Below are 26219 nucleotides of genomic sequence, written 5' to 3' on the forward strand. Positions count from 1 at the left end.
CAAACATACAGCCTTTTTAATGGCATGGACATCTTCATCAAAACATCAAATAGGCACTGCTCAAACATGTTGGTATAAAAACACTGGGAGACATGAACTGTGATTATTATCAGATAAGCGCTGGTCCCTACGTTTCACTGAGCCCAGCTTCTCACTGGTTTACTCCAGGAGTGGTTACACAGAATAGTCCAATGTTCTGCACCAAAAAGCAAAAGAAAACAAATTTCCAGTTCTTTTAGGCAGAAAGTAAAAGTATTAGGGGATGACTCTGTGCAAATCCTCCACTTCAAGGTTCCACATATTCTTATGAATGGGGTTTTCAGAGAGATCTGTCATCTTTATTGCTCGAAGAATGGGCTCCGGACTGCAGGACCGCACCACACCCATCACCATTACATACTTCCCTAAAAAACAAGTAAGCATTACATTTCATTAACCTTTGTATTACCATTTAAATTCATAAGCCAAATTACTTAAAGCCAAGTAAACAGTGCAAATTGAAGATGCTAATACTTGTAAGTAAACTCAAGGAATGAAGATTGCTTAGAACTAAATTTCAGAAAAGGCTTTGTTATCTGTACAATCACTTCTACGGCACATTCAACTACATTTCCACATAGAGTTAAGAGCCAAAAACCCACAAATTTATCCTGCTGTGTGAGTGGACTGAGGATAGGTCAGAGGACCGAAGTTTTAAGCAACGGGCCTATTTTGTACCACAGTTTCTGCAATACTGCAGACCAACACTTCTCCATTTGAACTGGCAGTTCTGGTGAAGGGAAAAGAAGGAAAAGAAAGCAAGATAGCGAAAAGAAAAATAGGAGAAGAATCTCTCTCCTTGTTCAGGGCCTCCTGCAGGGGGCCAGGCACGGCGGCCGGGCCTGGATGAGCCGAACCGCGTTAGAGCGGACACGGACAGGGCCCGCTGCCCGCGGGGGACCCCGGCCCGCGGTACCTGCGCTGAGGCACGGCCGGCCCTGCGGCACCTGCTCCACGCCCAGCACGGTGAAGGCGCCGCTGCCGTCCTGCAGCCGGGCCGTGCCGCCTTCGGCGCCGCGCCGCACCTCGAGCACGGTGCCCTGCATCCACACGGCCCGCAGGGCCAGCGGAGCCCGGCCCGCCGCCGCCCGCTGCAGCTCCCAGGTGCCGCCCGCGCCGCGCTCCGCCTGCCGCAGCTGCGCCGCCAGCACCTTCACCGGCGGGCCCGGCGGGTCCGGCGCCGACCCGGCCATGCTGAGGGCGCCTGAGGGCGCGCAGCCGCTGAGGGCGGGAAGCACAAGGGCGGCCCCGCCCCTGAGCGGCGGCAGCGCTGCAGCCGCGGAGCGGCCTGCGCGGAACGGGAGCTGCCGCGCGGGGCTGTGAGGGTGTGAGGGTGCACGGCGCAGGGGGTGCCCCCGCCGGTTCACCCGCCCCGTCGCCCTCGGCTGCACCGTGTGCCAGCCCCCCGAGCCAGCGCCCCTCACGTGGATCAGCCCAGAGCCTGAGTGGCCGTCATTTTGCCTGGTTGCAGTTCAGGAGCGGCCCCCTTGGTGCAGAAGGCAGTGTGAGCTGGGCACGGTGCTGGTTCGAGCCGAGGGTGCCGCTGAGCTCTGCCCCCGGCCCCTCCCGGAGCCAGCCCGGCTCCCCCCCTGCTTAGCGGCACCGGGCCGCGGTGTTCACGTGCGAGTTGAGGGAGCTCCGGTTTCGTGAGAAAACAGAAAAATGCACTTGCTGATTTTCCCAGGGATGCTCTTTGGGGAAATCCGGAGCATAATGCACTGAAACCATGGGCAGTTTTATTATGGGAGACTTGAATTCCAAGTCTTTAACCAATTTATTTACTGTCTGTTTATATTACCGACAGGCTAGTTCACTTTGCTGTAGTGTGGTATTCTTGAAATGTTATGGTTTCTTTTGGGCGGGTGGGTTGACATTTCATTTAGAAAATAAGCCAAGAAATAAGCTAATGAAGAAATAGGAGGATGGAACAAAGACAAGAATCAGGAAAACCAAAGGGATGGGTTCATTACTTTCACAAGTCCTATGACCTACAAAAGTGCAGAATGGGTAAAAATACACTGATTGCAATCATTCTTCTTTAGAAGAGCTTTTGTTTTCCATTAAAATAGGCAGTTACTTTATTTTAAAAATCTGTTTTTTCCTGAGTAGCAAAATACATCAAAAGACCTTTTTACCTACTCACCCATCATGTTGTGAATTATTTATTCAGCTTTTTCCTTTCCAAATATATTTTCTGTTTGGAGACATTCTGTAAATGGGACCGTATTCTTTTTATAGTGTAAGGAAGCAGTTAATTTTTTGTTACCACTTACAGTAAGAATAAAACATAATATTGGTAATAACAATAAAAACACTGACATCTAAGCACAATACAGAACCATGTAATCTGGCAATCAAATCATATAGCTTACAGGAATAGAAAGACATTAGATGGTTACTGTATATGAATGCACGATTTGAGCAAGGCTCACAGGAGAATATTTGTAATTTATGCCCTTAAGCTGCAGTCACTTGACAGCATCAATATTTAGTTTCACATAAAAAAAAATTAATTGTGCCAAATATTGATAAAACTATTGTATTCCTATTTGTTACTGCATAATAGGAGTGTCTAATGCTTATTAAGCCATTAAATCTACAGATCAAGGCAAGACCCCTACAAGAGTGTAATCTTCAGGAGAGACTAAAAGGTCCCTTTTAAAAGATTTGCCTTCAAGAAACGGTGTTATGAGAAGGGCAAAAGCACTGGCAACCTGCATCAAGAAATGGATTTGTTTTCCTAAATCAGAAAATCCTTATCTTTCAGTGAAATGCACAGTTATGCTGAATTATCTGCAAAGCTCTTCCCCAAGACCTGGTGCAGCTCAGCACAGACACGTTCTGCAGCTGCAGGGAAAACGTCTGAGGCCTCAACAGACTGATCTGGAGGTGACCCCACAGTGTCATTCTCTGATTTAAGGGCAGCAGAGGAAGCTCAGCACACAGTTGGAAAAGGCACAGAGTTGGTGGCTGGCAGGCTCTAATTTACACTGGATTAAACATGAGCAGATTTTTGAGAGCACGGAATGCGAGAGTTTTGGTTTGCACAGATTAAAAGAGAAGGAATCAATTTCCTGTCTGCTACTACAATATGCACCTCACTTCAAAGCAATCCTCAAGGACATTATTCCTCAGGCTAACACACACATGAGATGGTCACAGTGTGGGTGAAGAAAGGTCAGACTACACCTAGACAGCACAGTCCAGATGAGAGCAGGAGTCAGGGCTCCCTCAATTACACTGGCAGGGTTTTGTTGGTATGGTGCCAAGAGAGCTTAGAAAAGAATTTGACCCCAGATCTCTGTGAAAAGAGATTTCCAAAGAAGCAGCAACTTGAAATTTTCTGTTGAGCTCAGACTTTTTTGTGCTGCCACTGACAGTACTACTTAAAATGGAAGCAATTCCCTGCTTCTCTCCCTAATTTTGGTAAAAGGCTGTTATTACAGAAGCAGAAAAATACTTCTTTCCCTTGGCCAGGAAGTCTGATCTTTTACAGCCTTTCATTCTACCTGAAAGAGTTTTTAAAAATCCTTCTTTCCAGTCCATTGGCCAATGTGTACAGAACAGGTTCTTCAATTTTATTTCTCTTTCCTAGTACTGAGAAGTTGCGAAATGGATTTCAAACAATTTTTAATTTTTTTTTTCTAGGATTTGGAATCCAAGTAATCATAAAGTTGTTTTTCTTTTTTAATTTTATTTTTAGTATTTTGTATGCATTTGCTTTAGAAATAGATCTAGCTGGGAGCTCCACAGCTGACTGCAAGAGAAGTCACAAAGTGTGGAGCTGAAAAATACATAGATCATAATGGTTATGTCTGAATGGCCCACAAATGTCCATAAAACAGATCTGTAAAAAAACCCTTGTCTCTGGTCAGCCCAGAAACTCAGGGGATTCACAACTCAGAAGATGTCATTGGAGCAGGCCAACACCTTCTCCATTGTGGCATCTCCAGCAACAATGCCTGCCCACAGTCAGAGAGTAAACTGCAAATGATATGATTGAGCCTTTCATATCCTCATGCAGAAAAAGGAAGCAGGACATGGGAGCTCAGCATCACTGAAGGAAGATGTGAAAACAATCTTTGCAATAATTACTCTGCAAGTGAGGGCTCTGAGACTGTCTTCCTTTCCCTGGTATTCATATTTGACCTTTAAGAGATCTGTCCTAATTTAGACTTATTTTCTTACATTGCACACAGAACAATACAACACAAACACAAGAATATAAAAGATACAGTGTGGACATATTGACTAAGTCTGGAAAAACATCCTTCAAGGTTTTTTTTGTTTTTAGACTATCTCATCATCACTGAATTTAATTAATGATTTGAAATTAATGAATCAATGAGTTGAAATTAATGGATTAGTGGGTTGGAAGTCAGTTGTATTTACATTCCTAACATGAGCATCAGCTGCTTGTAATTTGTGCTTTGGGGCAGAGCAGTCTGGCAGATGGATACTAAATTGTGTTTGACCAGGAATTTCAAAAGACCTGGAGCCAGCAAAGGCATATGCTGAAACAGGAGAACTCTAGGTGCAACCTGCCAAGGTTTTAATTAGGAGGTGGCTCTGAATAAGTGGTATTTTAGATGTGACTTGGACAGGGCAGGTAAATGTGAGCAACAGACATCAGAACCCTACTATTTACAACAACAAGAAGAGTCTGGCCTCTCCCATGGTCTCATCAAGCCAAAACCTGCACTTAGAGTGACAGAGGAATCACTCTAAGATATGGTGGCCGAATTTTGTGGCAAATACCATCAACCAAAGCATTAGCAAGGCATCCCCAGTGCTCTTTTTCTTTGAGAACCTAATATAGATGCTCTGCATCACATGTGAGCTTAAGCTCAGTGGAATCTGTGGTGGATTATGGCAAGAGACTTCCTGTAGCTGCCAGGAGCTGCCAGCTGCACCCAGTGTGTGGAGAGGAAAAACAGCATCTCCTCAGAGAGTGGGGGGAAACCTCAGCTTGTACAGGCAGCCTCAGCATGAGAAATTATTTCACTGCTCCCACTGGCATGCAGACTTAACCAGTTCCTGTCACTCACCACACATCCCTGCCATGGGGCCTGCAGGCTGTAAAAAGGGCAATGCTGTCCTGCTTAGCTGACTCATTTCATTTACAGAGAATACATAAAGGAAATAATTAGAGAACTGCAGTTGTGTTCTGCAGAAGTGGGTGTCACCTGTTGGTTTCTTTCCATGGTATATAAATGCTGGCATGTAAATTAAATATATCAGTGTTCTATGGAATAGTAATATAACATGATTAAAGAAAAAAATTAATGAATCAGTCTTTACTTTACCAGTATTGTTTGCTGCTCTGGAAATGGTCTGCAGAGCTGGCTTCCAGATGGGCTTGTTCAAACTCCTGCACAAGAAAAAGCACTCTTTAAACAGGAAACATGAATGGTATACAAAGCATTAGGTCTTCATCCTGACTGAAGCTGGGCCAGTAGCTAGGAGACTTCAGTCACTCACCTTTTTGACTGAATTTCACTTTTTAAAAGAATTGGATATTTAGCAAAAGTTTAACAAGACTGGAGAGTCCCTATAACCAGTGTAGGGGAACACAGATCACAGTGCCTTCCCTTGGCAGCTGCTGCTCTTGCACAAATACACTCTGATTAGCATGGTCAGCATCCAGTTCATTCAGCAATGTGACAGAAGAATAATTTTTCTAAAGAACAGCAAGCAGCAGAGTGACATTTTACTTCCAGAAACTTAAAGCCTGAGTTGTCAAATAGAAATCTACATAGAAGCCAGTAAGGCTGAGAAGTTACAGCCATTCCATTGGCAGGATTCTGTAATAATCAAGGCAATATTCAAAAATCCATGAAATGAATTTCTGGTGCTTAATAGGGAGACGCTTTTAACTAACAGTCAAATTTTCATACACACAAGATCTTTCTCAGGTCCAGTCAAAAATACTGTCTCTCCCTATGAACTTTATCTTGTTTATACTAAAAACATCACAGCTACAGCACCACACTGGATTCACAACAAACAACTGAATGACTGAAAAAGCAAAAATATAAAGAGGAAATCAACAGCAGTGAAACTTTGTTTGAAGCTGCTCAACAATAGCACTTACATGGTTTTGTGTACATAGGTGGACTGGGACCTAAAGCAGGTTGAGTTTCCAGTTTCTTATATGATGTGTATTCTGTAAGGCAAGATTCAAACCCAGAAGTGCTTACAAGCCTGGATGTAGAATGCATTTACTGCCATAGCCTCCACAAATAGCAGCCTGCTCCCCAACTACTGGCAGGAGTGAATGAATGAATGACAAAATGTTGGCATGTTAATAGCAGTAATTTTAGATGGAAGTCACATTTATATATGAATATACAAGGCCTACTTATCTCTTAATAGGTCTAGAAGAAGATATAAAACGTCATGTTAAATCACAGAGTTCTTCCTAAATCAGAACACTCAGTGTATAATTGATGAAGTATGTTTTCACATTCTTAGGGTTCTTTAATTTATTAAAAAAGTCAAAAGACACAAGACTGCATGAACCAATAGGAAGACATCTCATCATTTCATTTTAGAAAGACCTCTATAAGCCATATGGAAATGTCATGTTTTAAAATACAATTTGACATTAAAATGTCACAAACTGCCTCCACCTCTTGATTTAAGTAATTTTGATCACAGGTTTTAGTTTGTAGTTTGTACAGCACCTTATGTTAAGCACTATGCTGAAACTCTCTAATTTAGACCCATCTCTTTTCCCCTAAGCCCAGAATATGCAAGGTCAAATATGAATTTAATGAAATGAAGGTCACAGTTTTATTGCTGGCATTTGCTCTTATTGAACAGCCATCACTTGCATCTGCTCCATGAGCATCTCAGTTCTCAGCTTTTGTGAAGGCAAATACACCTACTGGTGCTCCAAGATTTTAATCAGCTCCTCCAGTGAGACTTTAGAACCTCACGGTATGAACCAAACAGGGAAACAAACAAACCAGAGGAACATAGAAAGAAACTGTGAAAAGGACTTACTTCAAGGAGAAATATTAAAATAACTTTTTATATACAGGTAAGCTGACCTTTCTACTAAACTAATGGCTGTGTGAAGTCTGCAGTGAGGCAACTGTATATCTACCTGGATATATTTAAATACTTACTGATTAGTCATATGAAAATATTTGATTTTTATAGAAGGCTAGAAGATGGCATATAGTGTGCAACACAATGGTTGTATCTGAATGTAGGTCTATATAGGGCAGCCTTCCAAACTAAACAACAAAACTTGGACTTGAAATTCAAATGCAACCCAAAAAATGACTCATCAGGGATCCAAGTATATTGAAGCCAAAAACTTAGCAAGCTTTCAGCTTGTCATGAAAAGCAGCAGTAAATGATAAATGCAGACCCAGTACATCTTATTTTCAAAACCTGACAAGCCCACAAAACCAGACTTGCAGTAGTGCACTCTACTGCAAAAGCCATCAGTGCTTGTTTGTTCAAAATAGAAACTGTCAATACTGTAAGAGCCAACCAGGAGACATCAGTTCAGTGCAGATGATGCCTCAGACTCATGCAAATGTCAGAGAGTGTCTGTGCAGAGCTGGCAGGACACCATGTGCACATTTTTGGTTGCACCTTTGGAGTTTTGATGTTTCAAACATCAAGCATTTATATTCAAGTAATTTCAAATATTACACAGGAGCATTTGAAGAGCTGAAGCTCTGCTGCAATTTGAACAACTACAAACAGACAATAGATGAGCTCAGACAATAGACACTTGAGAACGGAAAAAAGCAACACATGACCTTGGATTTGCAAGGCAAAGCTTGGCAGATCTTGGGCTCCACTGCCGGTTACAGCCTCATTTATGAGAAATCATATTGGCGAAAGTGAAAGGCACGTGGTTTTTGTTCTTATCTACAGATCTCTGATTTGCCAATACGTTATCTATCTAGACTACTATAAAAATAATACTGTGATTACTAATAACCACAAGATGTGTGTCAGGTATTTTCATTTTTGTTGTTTTCATAGATTTTTAAGGCAGAGGGAGACTTGAACAGCTGACCCTACTGTTTGACACAGACCATTGGTTTATTTGCATTCTGGTACCTCTGGGTCTTCCTTTGCTGAGAATTCAGTGGTGTTTCAGTCCACTGCAGACCACAAGAGCTCCCAGCACTCACCAGTGGAGCTAAGGAGGCTGAAGCACGCTCACTACTGCTTTCATGCTGCCATTTAATGGAATCAGTTTTACATTCATTTCTGGCAAATGAAATACTTGAGTGTCTGGGGATAGCAAAAATAGTCTCCAGGCCCCTTTTTTAAGTCCATCCAGATTTGTGAACAGCAGTTAATCATATTGATGAAGGAATTAATACCTTTGGGCAGACATTCTGCAAATGCAACTGGGCTGGCTCCAATCACTCTCCAGTTCCACTGCTTCCACTGCTCTTCCCTGCCTGGAAAAATTAGGCATTCATGTATGTAGGTTAGATTCAGAATATATAATGTGGATAGTTCACACTTTGGCTGGCCCAGTTAAATAACAGTAGATACTGCTCATAAAACCAGTGCTGCTCAGTAGCAATCACTGATTCTTCTGACTGAGGGGTGTATTCCCTGTTTTGATGGGTATACAGTGCCTTCTGAAAAATGCTCCACACTTCAGGCCTCCTGTGGTATCAGCCCGAGTAATGATCACTAGCAACTTCCAAAATCAAGGCTTAGAGGAACAGTTCTTATAAAGAAAATCTCTGAAGTTTACAATCACAGGAATGTTCATTTAAATAGTGCCACATTTTACTCAAAACTGGCAGTGTTTGGTGAAGGTCCCTTTTGCTTGTGGCAACTTTCCCTTCTGTTTCTTAGAAATGTCATTCTACTAGCCTGGGTTCTGGCTGGACACATGATGTCTAGGGAAACAAAAAATTCCAGCCAAAGAAAACAGAACTGAAAGTAACTGGAGAATCTTTCTCATTTATCTTTTGATCTGTACAAAATATAGATGCATTTCCTTCCAAAGGCTGCATTTCCTTCTAAAGGCTGCATTTCCCAGATGTAAAGCAATGAAGCTCGACCAGTACTTCTGCAATTTCCGTCATACAGCTGTGGAGTGTTGTGAACTGATAACATTTGTAAAGAGTAATTGTAAAGTCATAAAAGGAGCTTGAGTGAGTGCCATGAACTGTGGTAAAAGTTTCTGTCCTTGAATTCCAAGCATTTTTTATGTATTGCAATGTCCTCAAATTATAGTTTATGGTCTGTAATCTTACATGAAGTTTGGTTAAATTCCTGGTAGATGAGTAGGAAAGAGCGTATTTGTTTATTATTTCATCAGAAAAGTTGCAGATATATGCCTTAGGAGCAATGCTTTCATCTTTCCTGGTACCTGTCTCTTGCAAGCTCATGCTGAAGAACAAGTTTCCATCATGGTTTTCATTTGCTGCTTTTCATTCACACATTTATATTGCCTATAAATGTCTGGATTTGTAATGCCTCAGCTCAATAGCTCTCAAGTTGTATCTTCATGTTGCAGCTCTGCCTAAATGGGCAGACTGTGCATTTCAGATGGTAAGAAATGAACAGGCTTTGCATGAAAAGACCTCTGTAAGGAAAGAAATTATCTCCTGGGTCAATCCCTGTCCTACATCCCACTGAGTGGCAGGAGGGAACTTCTGCTTGTTTTTCCAGCACTTGTTCTAAGTGCTACAGCTTGGCTGGGCACGGTTTGGCCTCTGGAAGCAGGTTAGCTCTGATCATACAAGTACAAGAGTCCTGGGAAGGTGGGGTGAGACCCCTAGACTGCAGACCCAGAAACTCTGCAGTGTACCTCAGCATGTCCATGCCTCAGCAGGATGGTGCTCCTGCTGTTGCAGAGCTGACCCTGGTCACCTACTGCCTGGGACAGAAGCACTTCCTGATACCTTTTCCCACCTCCCTTCCTCCCTTCTTCCTTGAGTGTACACAGACCCTGCAATAAAACCTTCTTATTCAGAAGGAAAGGGAACTATTGCATTGAAATTATAAAGCAACAGATGACTTGCACCTGGGAGGTACTGCAGCTGCATTTCATCAGCCAGGAAATGTTGCATAGTCACAAAATGTTGCATACAGGAGAACTGAGACTACTTGTTTTTAACTCTCTGCCTTGTTGGGCATGAGTTTCCAAAGACAGGCTGGGTTTTCTAACTTCCCTAGAACTCAGGGCTACTTCTTTCTGGTCCAAACCTGTTGTTAATTCTAACATTTATTTGGCTACTGCAGCTAAGGCTGAATAGTCATTTAACCTCATATCTTGTACTTAGAATATATTCTAGGAAACTTTAATTAGTTCATGTTTTCATCTGAAATACAATTACATTTTTAACATAATATTTTTTAACATAGAACACCAATTCAGTAGTTTTCCTTCCCTCAGTGTTGCTAGTTTGATGTTTATGGATCAATTGTCACTATTTTTTCCATCAGAATCTAATAGGAGAGGCTTAAAGTATTTCTTATCCCTTCAGAGACTTCTTCATTCAATACAGACATTTTCTTAAAGGGGTATCATTTTTTCAAGCTCCTCCATTTTATCCAGCAGTTTACTAGTGAGATCTTTTGTGGGAATGTGGGTGCTTCGGTTTGGGGACTCAGGCTCAAACCCCTCTCTGGCATGGACTCAAGGACATGCTTCTCAAGCTTATTTTGAAATTAAATTGAAATACCTCACACCACAAACCCATAGAAGGAAACATTCTCTGGTCTTCCTGTGAACTTGCTTTAGTTCACAGAAAGGCTTTCAAGAGCCATTGACCTACAGAAAGAATGGGCCTTGCCTTTAGGCCTGCAGGCTGGGGCTTTGATTTAACAGAGGTGAGCCACTGACTTCTGTCTCAGCTTCAAATACCACTTCAGTAGCTTGTCTAAGAACTGATTAATGTGCAGTGAGTTAACAGCTGTCAGAGGGGTCACCAGAATCCAGTGTTTCCCAGCCACAAGTGACTGCTCTAGATGTTAAATTCTTAAATACTTAACAAATACTTCTCATTCCCTCTCCCTGAGAGGAGACTGCTACTCACTTGTTAGGACAACTGCAAGAAAAGGGAGAAACTGAAGTTTGACTGCTCTCTGCCAAGCAGGGGCACAAGTCTCACTTCTCCACATTCTGAGGAGGTCTAAGTACAAATCAGCTGCCCCAGCAATATTCTCTTGGCTTGTTCCATTTTTAAAAGACTGCCTTTCTTCAGAGACCCATTTTTCAACAGTCTCAAGGGAGGAAAAGCTTCAGCTCTGTAGGCAATAGTTCCTCACTGTGGGCTGCATGCATGGCACACTGGCTGCTTTGGATCTCCTTTCAAAGAAACTCAGCACTCTCAATGTACACCACAGAGGACTGTAAACAGGTCCAGCACTTTTCCTCAGAAACTTCGAACTTTTCTTGGGCAATGCTCAGTGTTGTGACACACTTCTTTTCTGGCTTTTAGCCTAATTAACTAGAACAAATTCACCAGGCAGTGTGTTTCAGAGCAGGGCTGAAATCCATGTCCTCATTCAATGCTGAAGCTATTGGCTTGTCTTTCCTTGCTGTGCCTGTTTCCTGATCTGTAAGTGTAAAGCTGGTCCTTGTAAAAGGGTTTGTCACACACAAATGACAAGTGTGGTTTAACCAGCACATCACCTTGTCTTTCACACAGTGATCTGCTCTTGTCACACTTGTGAGAGGAGCAGAGCAGTCAGAAAGACAAAGCCCATCTCTGCAGTTTGAATTGCCTTGGAAAAGCCACGTGGGCTTCTTGCAGTCAAACCTTTCCTGTTTGCTGTTGTGAGTTCACCATAACAGAGTGTAATGATTGCTGACAAAGGATGTAAATAATACATAAGAGATATAGCAGGGGATGAAGAGGGTGGACACTGCTGAAAATAACTTGGATGATAAAAGAATCAATTGAGAAGATGAATTTTCAGCACACTGACTCATTCAGGTAGAATAATTTGAACAAATTTGCAGTGATCATCCAAACTCTTCTCTAAAGCATAACTTATGACAGATAATGATAAATAATAATAGAAAGGTGGTAAAGATCTTGTGAACTCTAAGCCTGTAATTACTTGCACAGTAATAAGCTGGAATGCTTTTAGAGGTCTTCAGCATGCAGGGATGAAAACAGTTTTTCCCTCCAGCAGAGGGGGCTTGGCAGTAAGTTTTCTAAACACAAAACCAAATGATTTCTTCAGAAATTGAGTAATACTAACATTGAACTGACTTTTGTAGGAACATGTGTAGTATTATAGGTAAAAACAGAACTTCCTCCAAACGAGAGATTTAAATATAAACAGACACAATTCCAGTGAGTGTTTTTCTCGCTATCTTGGTTTGCCTTATTTCTCAGTGTGGCTTTTCTATTTCAGCAGAAAACCCTTGCAGTTACACCTGACTGGCAGTGTGAAAGTTCCTGTTAAATCTGTCCTGTAAAATACTTCAATACATGCACAAGAAAAAACCAGAGAAGGCACTAAGGTAAAGTCCTGGTGGAAACTTTTCCAAGCCACAACAAAGGTGTGTATTTGAAGGCAGAGCATGTCTTCTGAATAGTCCAGGAGTTTGCAGTACAGCTATTTTGAGGCCATAAACAATTGACATAAATCTGGATGGCCAAAGAGACATTGGCAGCCTCACAATATGGATGAGACCAAAACTGTGGATGTAATCCAAGGCTGTACAAAAGCCCATCTGAAGCTAATGCTTAGTGTTACGTTACACACACTGTCATGAAAAGACAAAACAGTGACACAAATTTCCCTTTAAATTAAAACAGGCTTGCTAGTCATCTGGTAAATTCTTCTTTTTCATGATTAATTGGACTTGTCCCCCAAGTACTGTTTCCTTGCTTGATTTCAACTCTAATAGGGGAACAGTACAGGCAGGTGCATTTGAATACCTGGGATTACATTCTCTTTATTATTTCTGATGGACAGTCTTACTCCAAATGCAACTACTTGAAAATGGCACTGTTTAGAGCTGTTCAAAACCTGATTCTTTTACTTCTAATGAGAACCAGCTGTCAGTTTTAATAATAGATTCTGGTAAATGTAATTTCACCTCTGTGGCTCCAGCTTCTGTTGAAGGAAATATTGAAAATAATGATGCACAGGAGTAACTCAAAATGAAATTCGTGCCATGTGTAGCAAAAGGTGCAAATGAGTCACCATGACCAGTGAGGTGCGGCACTTTCCCCCCTGATGTGGGCACAGGCTGTCCTGTCACAGGCACAGGCAGCAGTCACCTTGCAGGATGCTGGGAGGTGCAGCACTCCCAGACTGGGCTCTGCCCACTCACTGCCCTCCCTGGTCATTCTGGTGAGCTCTTCTCAGAAAGCAGGATCTCAGCACCCACTCTGCTTGTGGGGCGCCACCCACGTAACCCCACAATCTTCCCTAAGTACTATACTTAAAATGAGAGTATGTGGGGGAGGAAGAGGAGGAGGAGAGTTCTGGTCACCTGGTGAAATAAAATTATCATTTAGTGTGGATATCAGAGTGGTCAGGTTGTCTATTAACCCTCCTATTTGGAAGTGGATGTAGGATGTACTGACACTATTTCTGGTAGAAGAAGAAGGGGTTAGGGCAGTTCATGGGGAGGAAGGGGGATGGGGCAGGTCACTGCGTCCTAGGTCCCCAAGCCAGAATCCCAGCTGATGGCACCAGCTCTGAAAGACGGTGAGCCCCAGCCTCTCCTGCCTTTGAGTCCCTCATCCATGCCACATCTCCAGCACTTCACCCACTGCTGTCAGCTCCCCCTGTCTTTGGACCCGGTGATCTTTGTGTCCCTCACTCCACTTCTCCATTGGCAGGTCCCCAGTGCCAGCTGCCCCTCAGCTCCCTCTGGCCTCTGCAATAATCTGAGTTCCTTCCCCAGCTCCTCATGTGTACTTGGGCAAACCCTGACTCCTGCTTTTCAGAGGGGAGGTTTGCAAAGCACACCAAGACCTCCATCATTCACTTGGCTGAAGGAAAGCAACTGAGAGCCAGCTTTGGTAAGGCCATGCCCCACAGAGCACTGCTGTGGGGGGCACTGGAGGGAACTGGGGAAGAGAAAAGAGAAGAAAAGTGGGCAGTTATAGGAATTTGAAAGAAAAAGAAGAATGTACTTTGATGCTAATGACTTGAGTCAGAATACAAGGAGGTTGAACTTCCCAGAAAGGAAGTTCACTAACACGGAACCACAGACAACCTTCAGATGCCAAACTGAAAACTCTGGAGAAAGTAGACAATTCTCAGAAGGATAAAAGATAAAGCCCTGTACAAACTATACTTAATATAACAGAGAGAGAGAAAGCAAAAGTCCAGCAGACTGGATCTTGAAACTAAAAGAGGTATTTAACAGAAATTAAAGGGTCACTTAGATAACATTGGGCTGGAAAGCAGAAAAAATGGAGCAGAGTAAATTTTAAACCTGGGCCACAGGTTTTTGTTCACACAGAGCAAGGTTAGATGGGACAATGTTCCAGCACTATTATGGAGGAAACCAATAAGGAGTAGCTGGAACTAGCACAGAGGGAATACAATAAATAAAATAAAGGACTGTGGAGGAAAAGAGACAAGGTAGAAACAGAAGTGTAAAGAAAGAAGCAGCATAACAAATGTTGTATGGATAAACAGGGAAAAAGAATAGTTTGTTCTAGGTCAGTTCATGGAAACCTGCAGATCTCCCAAACCTGTTTTATTAATTCCCAATGCCAAGTTTAAAGCTGTGTGTGTACAGAACTTTGAAAAGGCAACTGTCTCTACAAATTCCAAATTGATCATGGAAAGCATTGTCTCAATGGCAAAGGATGTTCCAAAACCATGAGCCCAACAGAATAAAATGATATGTGACTGCTTCAGACATAAAATATTCTAGTGCGAGAATATTTTGTGTGAGAAAGTGAGAATTGATGCTGCTGATCTAAAAGCTACTAGACATTGCTACTGCTGTTACCTTAATATGGGATTCTTCCATCTCAGTTCATCTTTCCATACGTGTTAATTCTTTGAAGGAACAGTAGGTACATTAGAAAATGTATTATAAACAAATATATAATTGTCAACAGTCTCCTATTTAGCATATTTACACACATACTCTTAAAAAAAAAGAAGAAAAGTAATTTCTGAATATTCTTGCACATGAAATGAAAGCAAGAAAAATTTGATTTTTAGGCCATCAAGAGATGCATGTAAGAGCCCAGTAAAAGTATGTGAATACAAGTCCTAAGAACTTTCACGTGAAAGATCCAAGCAGACACATCATTTTGCAGGTGTGGGTGGGGTCACTGCTAACCAAGAAATCTGAACAGTCCTGTTGGGTCTACTGTGAGATCATTACCTTAAGACAATAAAAAGTAATGGGTCATATTTGTCAATTCGATCCCTCCAGGGATGAATGGAGCCCCTCTTGGTATGGTGCAAAAAGAGAAGTAAAACCACCCAACCAGAAAGGGTGTCTGTGCTGAGTTCCCAATGACTGCAAGGGCTGAGTCACAGAGGGTTCTTGGACATGCAGGGGAGTTTTAGCAGGAAACCGCCTACCCTTTATTTACAGCCCTCCTTCAGCTCTGCCATTCCACTCAGCTCAGGAGATGATTTTATCACTCTGCATGTTGTGGATGCAATTGCACACAGACACTTTCCAAAAGGCCTCATATGTTTAGCATTGGTTTTTCATGAGGTTTCAATACATTCACTTCAGATGGAAGAAATACTGCCCCTTCTGCCTCCTCTCCATTGACTCAGATTTGTTTGAGTCATCCCTGACCTGCACAGCTGCTTTGCATTGCTCAGCTCTGTTTAGAAACCAGCATGCTGGCAGTGTGTGCCTTGTGAGCACAGGCAGATACAGTAGCACAAAGGCACTTTTCTTCAACATTTGAACACTTCTGGTGTCTTGTGATTAATTTTAAGTAAAGCAGGAGTTCCAAGATCCAGAAAAGCAGGGGTACCCTCAGTTCTGCCAGCCTATCCTGACTTGACTCAGTGATTTCCACATTCAGCACCTGGGAGAGTCCTGCACTCCCACGTGCAGCACATTATCTTTTTGGCTATTAACATAATAAAAAAACCAGTAAGTTTGTATTAAAAAAACCTGTTCTGGAATGCTAGCAAAGTTTCTTCTTTGTAGAACACAGACTTATCTATAGGAAACCGTATCAAAAAAATCTAATTGCAAACTCCAGCCCTTAAAATTGAGACAGGGCCTTCCTTGTGTTTCCTGCCAATTCTGTCCTAGTTTTGTGAGAGTTGAGATCACACATTTCCCCAGCACCCCTGTGTCAGTCAGTGCACACGTGTGAGTGGGCAGATTTCAGGTTGCATATGCAAATATAAATCTGATATTGCCCAGTTTTTCAGATCTTGGCTATGTAACCATGGTGTGTGTACCAGGGTACAGGATGGCAGGAAGGCTGTGGTATGTGCTCTACTGAAGTGCAAACTCCTAATTAGGAGAACAGAAGAGGAAATGGGGTAATGATTCTCTGGAAGAGTGATGGGCTCTCTGCACAGCCTCATGACTGCACTGAAATCCCATTTTCAGAGGGGAATGGTTACTAAATCCCCAGTGATGAGGAATTGTCTCCAGTCATGGAGTGCTCCTCAGTGTGGTAAACCCAGAGTAGAAAAATGCACAGATCCTCCCAGGTCTGCTTCTGCCTGCACAGGCATCTGTCATATTTCCCCAGCCCTGAGAAGGGGGCTGGGAGGAGATAAGGGAAGAAACAAAACCCAAGACGTTACCCATTTCTGTCTGCATTTGGCAGTATGCAGAATAGTTTATGTAAATTAGAATCAGCCACAGGACTTCTGGGAAGTTGGCAGTGACACTGTCAGTGTCTCAAAGTTAAGGTATGAGTGAAATTAAGAGAGGAAAGTCTCTTAAAGCTGTTTCTAAATAACCAGTACAAACATACAGTTCATTCAGCAAAAATTGCTTTGGCAACCTACATTGGCAGGTTCAGACACTCAGGATCACTTTCTCTTTTTTATGCTGCACAAAACTCTGCTTGTGGGTCACTTTTTGAAGCCAGATTCAGCTTTAGCCCTGCCTTTGAAGGTCACATTTGAGAGATCATCATAGGCAGAGGAGAGATCATCATAGGCAGAGGAAGGATGCTGCATGAATCATGAGAGATGATATGTTTGCCAAAACCTGCAGGCTGTACCACTCTTGGCGTTTTGTGCAGCTGGCCTGTCACATGAAGAGGATTCACACATGCCCTGAAACAACTCAATGAGTGCAACTCCCTAACAGCCAATGGGTTTTACCTCCCCAGGCTCCAGTCCAGGGTTTCCCTCTTCCCCAGATCACAGCCCTCCTACTCTTCACCCACCATCACAACCACGGAGGGTTCAAAATGAACAGGAAATAGCCACACTCAGATCTTCCTGCCACCCGCTAGGGGAAACTGGGAATTCACTGGAATTCATGGAACTGGAGGCAGGTCACACACACATTATGCCCCTGATGCCACAATTTATCTACACAGTTGATATTTTAGAGTTTCATGTATGTCGTTCAGTTTCCCTGACATTAACCTTTGAAAAAAAAGAAAAAAGAATACAGAAAGAAAAAAAAAAAAAAAAAAAAAAAAAAGAAGAAGAAGAAAAGCCCACAGCCCTTTGGGGGATCAGAAACCAATTTCAGGAAACATTACCAAGTTTGATGGTAAATGCAGCCACTGAGAGTAAATGCATTCTTGTGTATGTGTATGTGTGTGTGTGTATTGGACCAAGTTTTTTATTGAATTTCCTAGAAACAGAGAAGTAAAAGTGTGGAATGCTATGACTTACTGCTGGAATAAGACAATGCACCATTATCAGTGGTGAGCTATTTTTAGTATGGCCCATGAGCATGCAAGAAGTGAGGGCTTTTTGGATCCAGCCAAGCTGTTTTTTCCAGCCCTGACACCTGGAACCCTCCAGTGCAGGGATCGCTTGGCAGCCCTGCCTGGGGCTGCCCTGGTCTCTGGCCCAATGGTCAATCAATGACTACCCTAGGCAAAATGGGACACTAAGAAAGGAAGGATAAAATATGCAAGGAATAAAAAGCCAGAATTAAACTGGAGGAGTTAGGCAGTGTCCTTTAAGTTAACTCAAAATTTGTAATCCAAGTGTATCTAGAAGAGAGCTTTCAATGTCTTTGTCCTTAATATTTTCAAAAATAAGCTATTTTTAGCAGTAGATCTAAGGCCAGGACTGCTGTGTTGTGCAATCCTGCTTTTCCATGTTGCTAAAAACATCTCCTTGGAGATCTCTGCCCAACTGCCACTGGCAGCGTTTTGGATGCAGAAGTCAAGTCTGCATGTGAAGTCACATTTGCATTCGCCTATAGCCACAGCACATCCATCACATTCCTAATAATGCAACAGCACCAAATACAGAACAAAATGTTCACCTTGAACAACAAAGAAAAGAATTTCTGAGACACTTCCTAAGAACACAGCCACTGTCCTATTGTTGCTGTGTTTATTCACCACTGGAATAGGAAATCTTCTGAAGGGCTCTGATGAAACTCCTGCCAAGTCTTCAGCAAAAAAATCTAAACTTGAGGAAATTTCCTCCTGACCAGAGCACAGACTCTGAGCATGGACTTGGGAAGATACTGGGGCGTTTTTAATGTAGCCAGAAATTCTGGGTGTCTGGCTGGCCTCTGAAGCTCAGCAAACCTCTCAGGATATGCAGGACCTGGTCTGTAACTGCTCCACCTTTGCCAAAGGTAAGGACTGCACTGTATGAGCATTACAAAGGGTCTAACTGCAAAAAGTAGTAATTTAACCTGTTAGTAATTTAACCTTTCTTACAGACTCAGGAAGAGAGTATAATAAACCTGTTTATGTGGGAAGTCATGAGAGAAAGCACAGTATTTAAATTTCCATTAAATTTACATTCATATATTTATTGGTACTTCTTGCTGGTACTGTAGTAGGTGCTTAATTGTATCCATTTGCCTATAAAAGCTCTTGAGGGAAAAGGCCCCAACACTTGGCATAAGAAGAATTATATCTGCTTTTTCTTTTCAACTTATCACAGAGCTTATCTGAATTTTTAAATTGATGATTAGAGAAATCTAATTATGGAACTTCAGCTTAGATATGGACTAAATCAGCAACTACCTGAGGGCTGTATGAATTTATGTTGGATGAGGCTGCAGTGTCAGCAATATACAGAACATTTTGTTTAGAAGTAAATCCTGAAGGTCACGGACACAGTGTTGGTACTGCTGCAAAAACTGAGAGGTAACTCAGTCCATACTCCAGTGGTATAACACAGAGGCAGCACAGGGCAGCTGGAGCAAAGAACTAAGGAGAAATACAAATTTACACTGTTCTCCTATAAGAATAGCTCCAGTTACCTTTCCAAAGGCTTTTCTGTCAGTAAAGCTGTATTAGAATCCCAGGGGGTTTCAGGCAGCACAGGTCACAACCCACATGTCCAGTAAGTTTTAGAAGGTAATCTTGGCAAGCTCAATTCAATTAATGTAATTAAGGGTAAGGCTTCCTCCAGACTCATTATCAGAAATTTTGCCAGTATTTTCTTGTGACGTTATTGTGACCTGAAATAGATCTGCAATTGAAATACAGCACAGACTCATTTCCAGTTTAACACAAGTGACAATAGGACTTCTTGCACTCTCAGAGGACAAAGTGGCCCTGGAAAAGTGAGTCACCACAGACAGAAACCCTCCCTACAAGAGCAACCCTCTCCAGTAAGGTCTCTCCAGAACTCCTGTAGGAAATCCTCCAGGCTGGGCACTCTTCCCATTTTCATATTCTTAATTATCTAATTTACTGATAGAGGACATCAAGGCCTGCATGCTAAGCCACACTAATTTTACATAACATAATATTTCTTCTTCATTAATCCAAAAGTATGAGTGGTGAGGTCTGTATATAACTTATAAAGATATTTCTAAAATTAGAAAATGCTTCATTAATATCGTTGGATGATGTTTCTTTAACATCAGATGCCAAAAATTCTACATTTAAAGGACTTTTTTTATCTTTCATCAGAAACTGTCAGCTTATTCTCCTGATTCCTAGAAATTTTCCTGGAGCTGGAACATGGTGAAACTAATCCATTTTGCACTCAGCTTGTTGAGTTCACATATAAAATTGGCTGAGGTTTGCAATAAATCTGGAGAGGGAAAATGTCTGAAGAAGAAAATCCAATTCTTTTTCCACAAGAGCAATTATGGTGGGGTTTTTTCTTTCTCTTTTCTTGGCAAATGAGGAATTAATATTTGTACTCTGAAGAAAATTATTGATCCACCTATCATAACTTATCCTTTCTCCAGGGACAGAGGAGGAACAGAAATCTGGATAATTCCTCAATACTTTGAAGAGCAGAAGCCAATAATAAAATCTATATTGGACCAATCTGTACAGTAGAATAAAAGGTGCACATTCAGTAGTTTCGGTTTGTTGGGTATAGGAGTTATTAGATACTGAAGAACCAAATGTATTCCATCATCAGAAGAGTTTGGTGGTTTATGATCTGGGATTTGACTGCAACCATAAAAAATATCCGTCAATGAATGTAGATTACAAACACAGCAGGAATACAGAGGCCAGCATATACTGCCATGGAAGATCTCTTCTCTTGAGTATTAACAGTGATTTATTCAGATTTAGTCATCCAGGCTTGATGGATTCAAGTTTTAAAAATCCAACCAAATAATCTGAAAGTGCCTCAGTGAGTTGCCCACCTGGATCTGGCTGAGATGCTGCAAAACACTGCTTTGCCATCAGCTTCTCATTTCTCAGTTTCCAGTGTGCTAATTCTGCCTCCTGTAACAGCACCACATCAGTCCTTATTCTCTTTAAGAACAAGACCACTTTTTTCCTTTTAATTTGGACTGTAGAATTTCTGTACATTCAAAGAAATGGAACTGAGATTTGGATCCATTTGACTATATTAAGAATGAATTTTATTCAGTTTCTGTGGACTAAGAACCAAAGATGAGGGAACACTTGAATAATTTCCTTTACCTCACCCCAACCATAAAAATCTCTCCATGTGTTGATTATGCCCAAGAGTAAAATGTGTTCCTTTAGCCAGCACTGAAAGCTCTGTGGTCCAGCACATGTATCTGAAAGCTAAACTAGCTTAATATTCTTTTGCTTTAACATCTTCAGACCAGTATTTATTGCTGCGGTTCCCCTGAACAGCACCCTGCTACCTCTTCAATTAGCACCTACATTATTTTTAGGGATCCAAAGTTCCTGCATCAGTTGTGGAGTGTGCACATACAAACACACTCACACACAATCCAGCAAGACAAATTTGTCATTTGGATGAAAAAAACCATCACAAAGCAGGCTGCCCTTTCACAATATTTTACCAGCAATTTGAGACTTTCCCTTTTTTTCCCCCCACTCAACTAATTACAAAGAAGGATGTCTAAACTACTGAAATGCAGAAAGCCCAAACCACATTTTCATGTGGTTAAGTGCTCAGCATTTGAATTCATGAGACTAATGTGAATCTTGATTTGACTTAGTTAATATCAACAAGGAACTTCCACTGAACATCAGACAGGATCCATTTAGTCTGGGCTCAAGGAAACCTGAAAAAGTAATTAACACAATTCAAAATAAACAATTCCAGAATAGTCAGCTGAGAAAGAAACCTTTCTCATAGCCTCAGACAGGTAATTTATTGGTTATTTGAAAAATAGCAGTTTATATCTCTTACAGGGAAATATTTCAGACAACATGGACTATTCAAAGGAACTTAAGGGACAGAGAGGCTCAGCTGTTACTCAGCCTTAGTCCACAATTAAGCTTAATTTGTTTAACTTCCAAACCTCACACTTCTCCATTCTAGCCAGCACACATGTGCACATCCTTTTTAGAAAGCAAAACCACTAATTGCTCTCATCCATCCCATCTGGATGGGATCTGACTTGGACATTCTCTGCAGAACAGCACAAATTCCAGTTCAGACAGAATTAATTACTGCTGTACCAACTGGCTTGCCCTTGTCTAGATAGATGCTTATCAAGACTTGATAACAAATTGGTGACATCCTCAAAATGTATTTTGTTCTTGGTAAAATGATGAATTTGCTGTGACTGGCAGCCTGGCCGGACACACATTGTTCTTCAGTGATACCTAGCATGATAACTAATACCAGTGTAAAGTGAGTCACATCTGTAGCTGTTTTACCTGGAAGGGTTGACTAAAAGGATAAGAAGATGAGCTGAATTCATCAGGCCCATTTTATTACCTCTTAACTTAGAAAATTATTGATTGGACAGTATGGGAATGGAAATGTGTGAGGCAATGTCACAGTGGCTGTTATCTCTTGGACACGTCCTGTTTAAATGCATCAAACTCTAACCCAAACACTTCATCCAAGTGGGTGACAGGTTCACACCTGGCTCAGTGCTGCTGGTTTCACTGCATTTGAAAGCAGACTCACAGACAGTGTGGTGTCTAATTTACTTGCAAAATCAAAGAATTCCGATTTCAAGGGTTTCGTTTAAATGAAAATTCAGATTCTGGAGAAGAAAACAAAACCCACTAAAACAGGAAGGATGGTATTGTGGTTAAGTTTCTAGTATAGGGCTGTGAAGACCTGAATTATGTTCCATTCCTAGCCCTTCTGCAGATTATCTCACTCTCTGACTTCAAGCAAATCACTGAATCTCTTGGTGCTTCAGTTCCCCTTTTCTAAAGATGATGGTGATTTGATCAGTTTAGATACTGAGCACATCATGTAAGAGCTATCATGTACAGTATCAGCACAAGAGAGGCTCTAACCTCAAAAGACAAATAGTCAAATATGATTCTGCAAGAAAATAGCAATTCTGTATTAATTCCCACACTGATCACCCACTTACTGTACCAAACTCTAAACAACATGCTGTCCTACAGACACATTGGCCTGTAATCCAGATTCATAACAGAATCAGTGTCTGCTTCTATTCTCAAAAGCTAGGAAAAAGGGAGTGCCTGCTGGTTTCCTAAGCCTTTCAGGTTTTCTGATTTTTTTTTTTTTTTTCCTGGAGGACTGCAGTCCCTGCAGTGGGGATGAATTCAGCAGGGTGTGGAATGCCCCATAATGGAATTTATACTGGGGAATATCCCACATGGTATCACAACCTCATCCCTCCTGCTGGTTTCAGAGGGTGAGCAAAGGCTTGGAGCACAAATAGAGGAAGCTCTGCCTGCATTATTCTGCTGTTAGCTGGCTAAGAGTGTGGGCTTTGGAAAACTAACCAACAGGCAAATATCTCACATATCCCAAACAGAAACAGTACTCTCCCACCTTCAAAACCATCTTCAGAACCACGTTTTTTCTCTTACTGCCTCCTGGTAGACCTTACCTGGCATCCCTATTCCCAGTGCTTTCTAAGGATATTCCCTGTCACCTTTGTCTTGTTTGTAGCCAGTAAGCCATGCTCCTGCTGCACAAGTGCCCAGCAATTCCTGTGAATTTTCTGTCATTTTTCAAAACAATGTTTACAAAATAGGGCTAAGGACTTTCAATTTTAACTAAAGCTGAGTTTGTTCCTTGTCCTAACTTTTGGAGGTTTACTGATACGAACCTTCAGAGCCAAAGCATTTACTTTCCTTCTCTAGAAACAAGGGAGGAAGGAAGATGGAGTGATGTCTCCCAATAATTTTCTCTCCAGATTTTGCTTTTCTTTCCTGAGATCATCAGCAGGGAAAGAAACACAATTTGTTTCACAGGCATTTCACATGGAAGGCTTCACTTACCAAATAGACCCTAAGTCTAATTCACCTTGCAAAAAGCAGCAAGTGCTCCTTAAGCTGCCAGAGCACGGGTCAGAATCACCTGGACTAGTGGCAGGGTTTTCACCTTCAGTCCTTTATCTGGAGCTGTTTCCCCGAGTGCTCTGTCCAGCAGCTGTGCCCGTTCCACTTTCTGCAGTGCCCTCTGCTGGGTACAGTGACCTGCGGGATCCTGCTGCCAGGAGCTGCTCCCGGGGCACAGCTGCTGAGGCCAGGGAGAGGATGCAGGAATAGAAACGGAACGATGGGAACGGAGAGCTGCAAAACCAAAGCATGAGTGGGTAAAACTGAAGATTTCCCAAGAAAGCTCAACTTGTGGGACCCTCACATCTAAACCCTCAACTCCTATCACAGAAACTTCACTCACTGTGCAAATCTCCCTCACACACTACAGCTGACGCCCATTTCTCCTGGGCAAGCCTTTCTAAGGCACTTCATGGAGCACCCCGGACCACTCTCACTGTGGGATGGTGTCAAACTCCATAAGCAGCAGCCTGACACTCTTGGCTTCTGCTGTCCAAGCTGGCAGGTTCACTCCATCACTCTCCTCTGTGACTGGGAGTTCACCTACCCATTCCAGCCTTGCCAAGCTCTGAAGCTTTGCAACAATTATTACCACATTCCTGCTCAATGAACACGACTTATTGGACTGACACTTTGTCAGCTGCACTACTCAGTCCATGGCAGACAGACTGCATGTACACCTGCAGGATCTTTCTTTCCCATGTGATCTTGCAAAATTAAAAATTACATGAGAGTGAAACAGCTTTCCTGGCACATCTACAGCAACCTTCGGCCAGCTCTGCCTCATGTGAGAAACACGCTCCCCGCTGTGCTGCATTACAGCTGTGAAGGGCTCTGCCCCAAAGGCCACAGGCGGCAGGACAAGGCTGCAGCAGCAGGAGGGAGCTCGCTGGGCGCCCCGGGGGCTGGGGGAGGAGTTAAGAGGCTCTGAGCTGTACTTTTGGTTCTGATTCACCTTATCTTGACAGAGTTAATCACTTCAGAACCCTTTTCTTTGAAGTGCTGGGGGGAGGGAGGGGACTTTGTCTTGCCTAAGTAGACTTTAAGCTGTTAAGGGCAAGGCCTGGCTGTGCTACCTCTGTGAACACCAACAGTGCCATATCCAAACCAGCCATGGAATCTACTCCTGCATGGAGCACGCTGTGCCAAAGAGTGGCAATACTACATATTCAAATTCTAGGGGAAGTTTCAGTTCCACCAGTCCTTCATGCTTTTGCTATGAGCTTGCCCCAGCAGCTTATGCCAAACCTTGACTAAAGCTCTGTTGCTCAAAACTTGAGAGAGGAGTCTGAGCATAAAGTGAGTCTCTGTGCAAGGTCTTAAAATTAATGGCATACTGCTTCTCCAAATTCATGACAACCATTCTCCTGCATTGCAGAACATAAGCAGTAAACTTTGGTGGCTAAAACATCATGAATATCAAGATTCACCCATTGTACACTGGCTGCACATCACTTAAGGTGCTGTACTGCCATCCAGTTAAGTCTGTGATCACACTGGATTTTGAAAAGAATATTTAGTCTCAAAGCAAGAAATACATTCCCTCAACTTCATCCCAACTCACAAGGCATTGCCAGGCCCTCTCCCCTTAATCACTTGACAAAGACAATTCCTTTGCATTGTCACAAAACATCATGCTAACTACAGGGAAACTTCTTGGCCTTTCAGACTTGGTTATTTAAGAAACATCCTCTTTAGAAGAAAGCACACTTTACTGAGCCTGCTGAAGGGAGCACATAAGACACTGGTGTGGTATTTGAGGTCTCAAATCTCCTGGGTGAGCAGGAGAGCATTCCAAGTCTCCTGCACTGGCTGCTGGCAAGGTTGTAAATACAGCTGGGATTTGAAAAGCTACTTTTAATTCTGATTACTCTGGAGAAAACCCCAGGGAAATTCTGCTTTAAGAAGTCAAAATCCCAGTGTAGCATCTTTACAGTCTCCTCAGTGTAAGGATCATAAGCTTTCCTTAATGCTTTTTGCACTTTGAGATTATTGGTCTAATATTTTGTCCTCTCTTTAAGTTATACATTAGGTCTTCTTACCTCTTCTGTCCATGCTGACCTGTTAGCTCAAAGGAGAGCAGCTATTTTCACGTCACACCTCCCCGCAGTGGTTGCTTGCTTGCTTTTCCTCCCGTTTCCCCCCACGTTTTGAGGCAGCTGCCATCAGAGCCTCATCCATCACCTACCTCGAATGTCCCCCGACCTCCCTGGGCCCTCAGAGCGCTTCCGTGCTCGGATTTCCCCCGCATCACCTCTCGACCCTGCCCGCGGCCACCGCCTGCTCCAACGGGGCTGTCCGAAAAAAAAAAAAGCAAAAAAAGCAAAAAAAAGTAAACTCAGACGTGGTCGGATAGAAAAAGACAGGTTGAAGAGCATCCCCAGCGGCGGGGCAGGGAGCCCGCGG

The 26219-nt window shown here is 42.5% G+C and overlaps 1 protein-coding gene across 1 annotated transcript; it reads right to left on the reverse strand.

The window, feature by feature from the left end:
* RMI2 (RecQ mediated genome instability 2) lies at positions 1-25868 on the reverse strand. The gene is given in 4 exon segments (XM_059484674.1): positions 1-404; positions 956-1245; positions 1247-1424; positions 25856-25868. Coding segments are annotated over 4 exon segments (630 nt in total). The 3' UTR covers positions 1-255.
* Between the last annotated feature and the right edge of the window lie 351 nt (positions 25869-26219).

The sequence above is a fragment of the Ammospiza nelsoni genome, chromosome 17, assembly GCF_027579445.1.
Source record: "Ammospiza nelsoni isolate bAmmNel1 chromosome 17, bAmmNel1.pri, whole genome shotgun sequence".
Lineage (NCBI taxonomy): Eukaryota > Metazoa > Chordata > Aves > Passeriformes > Passerellidae > Ammospiza > Ammospiza nelsoni.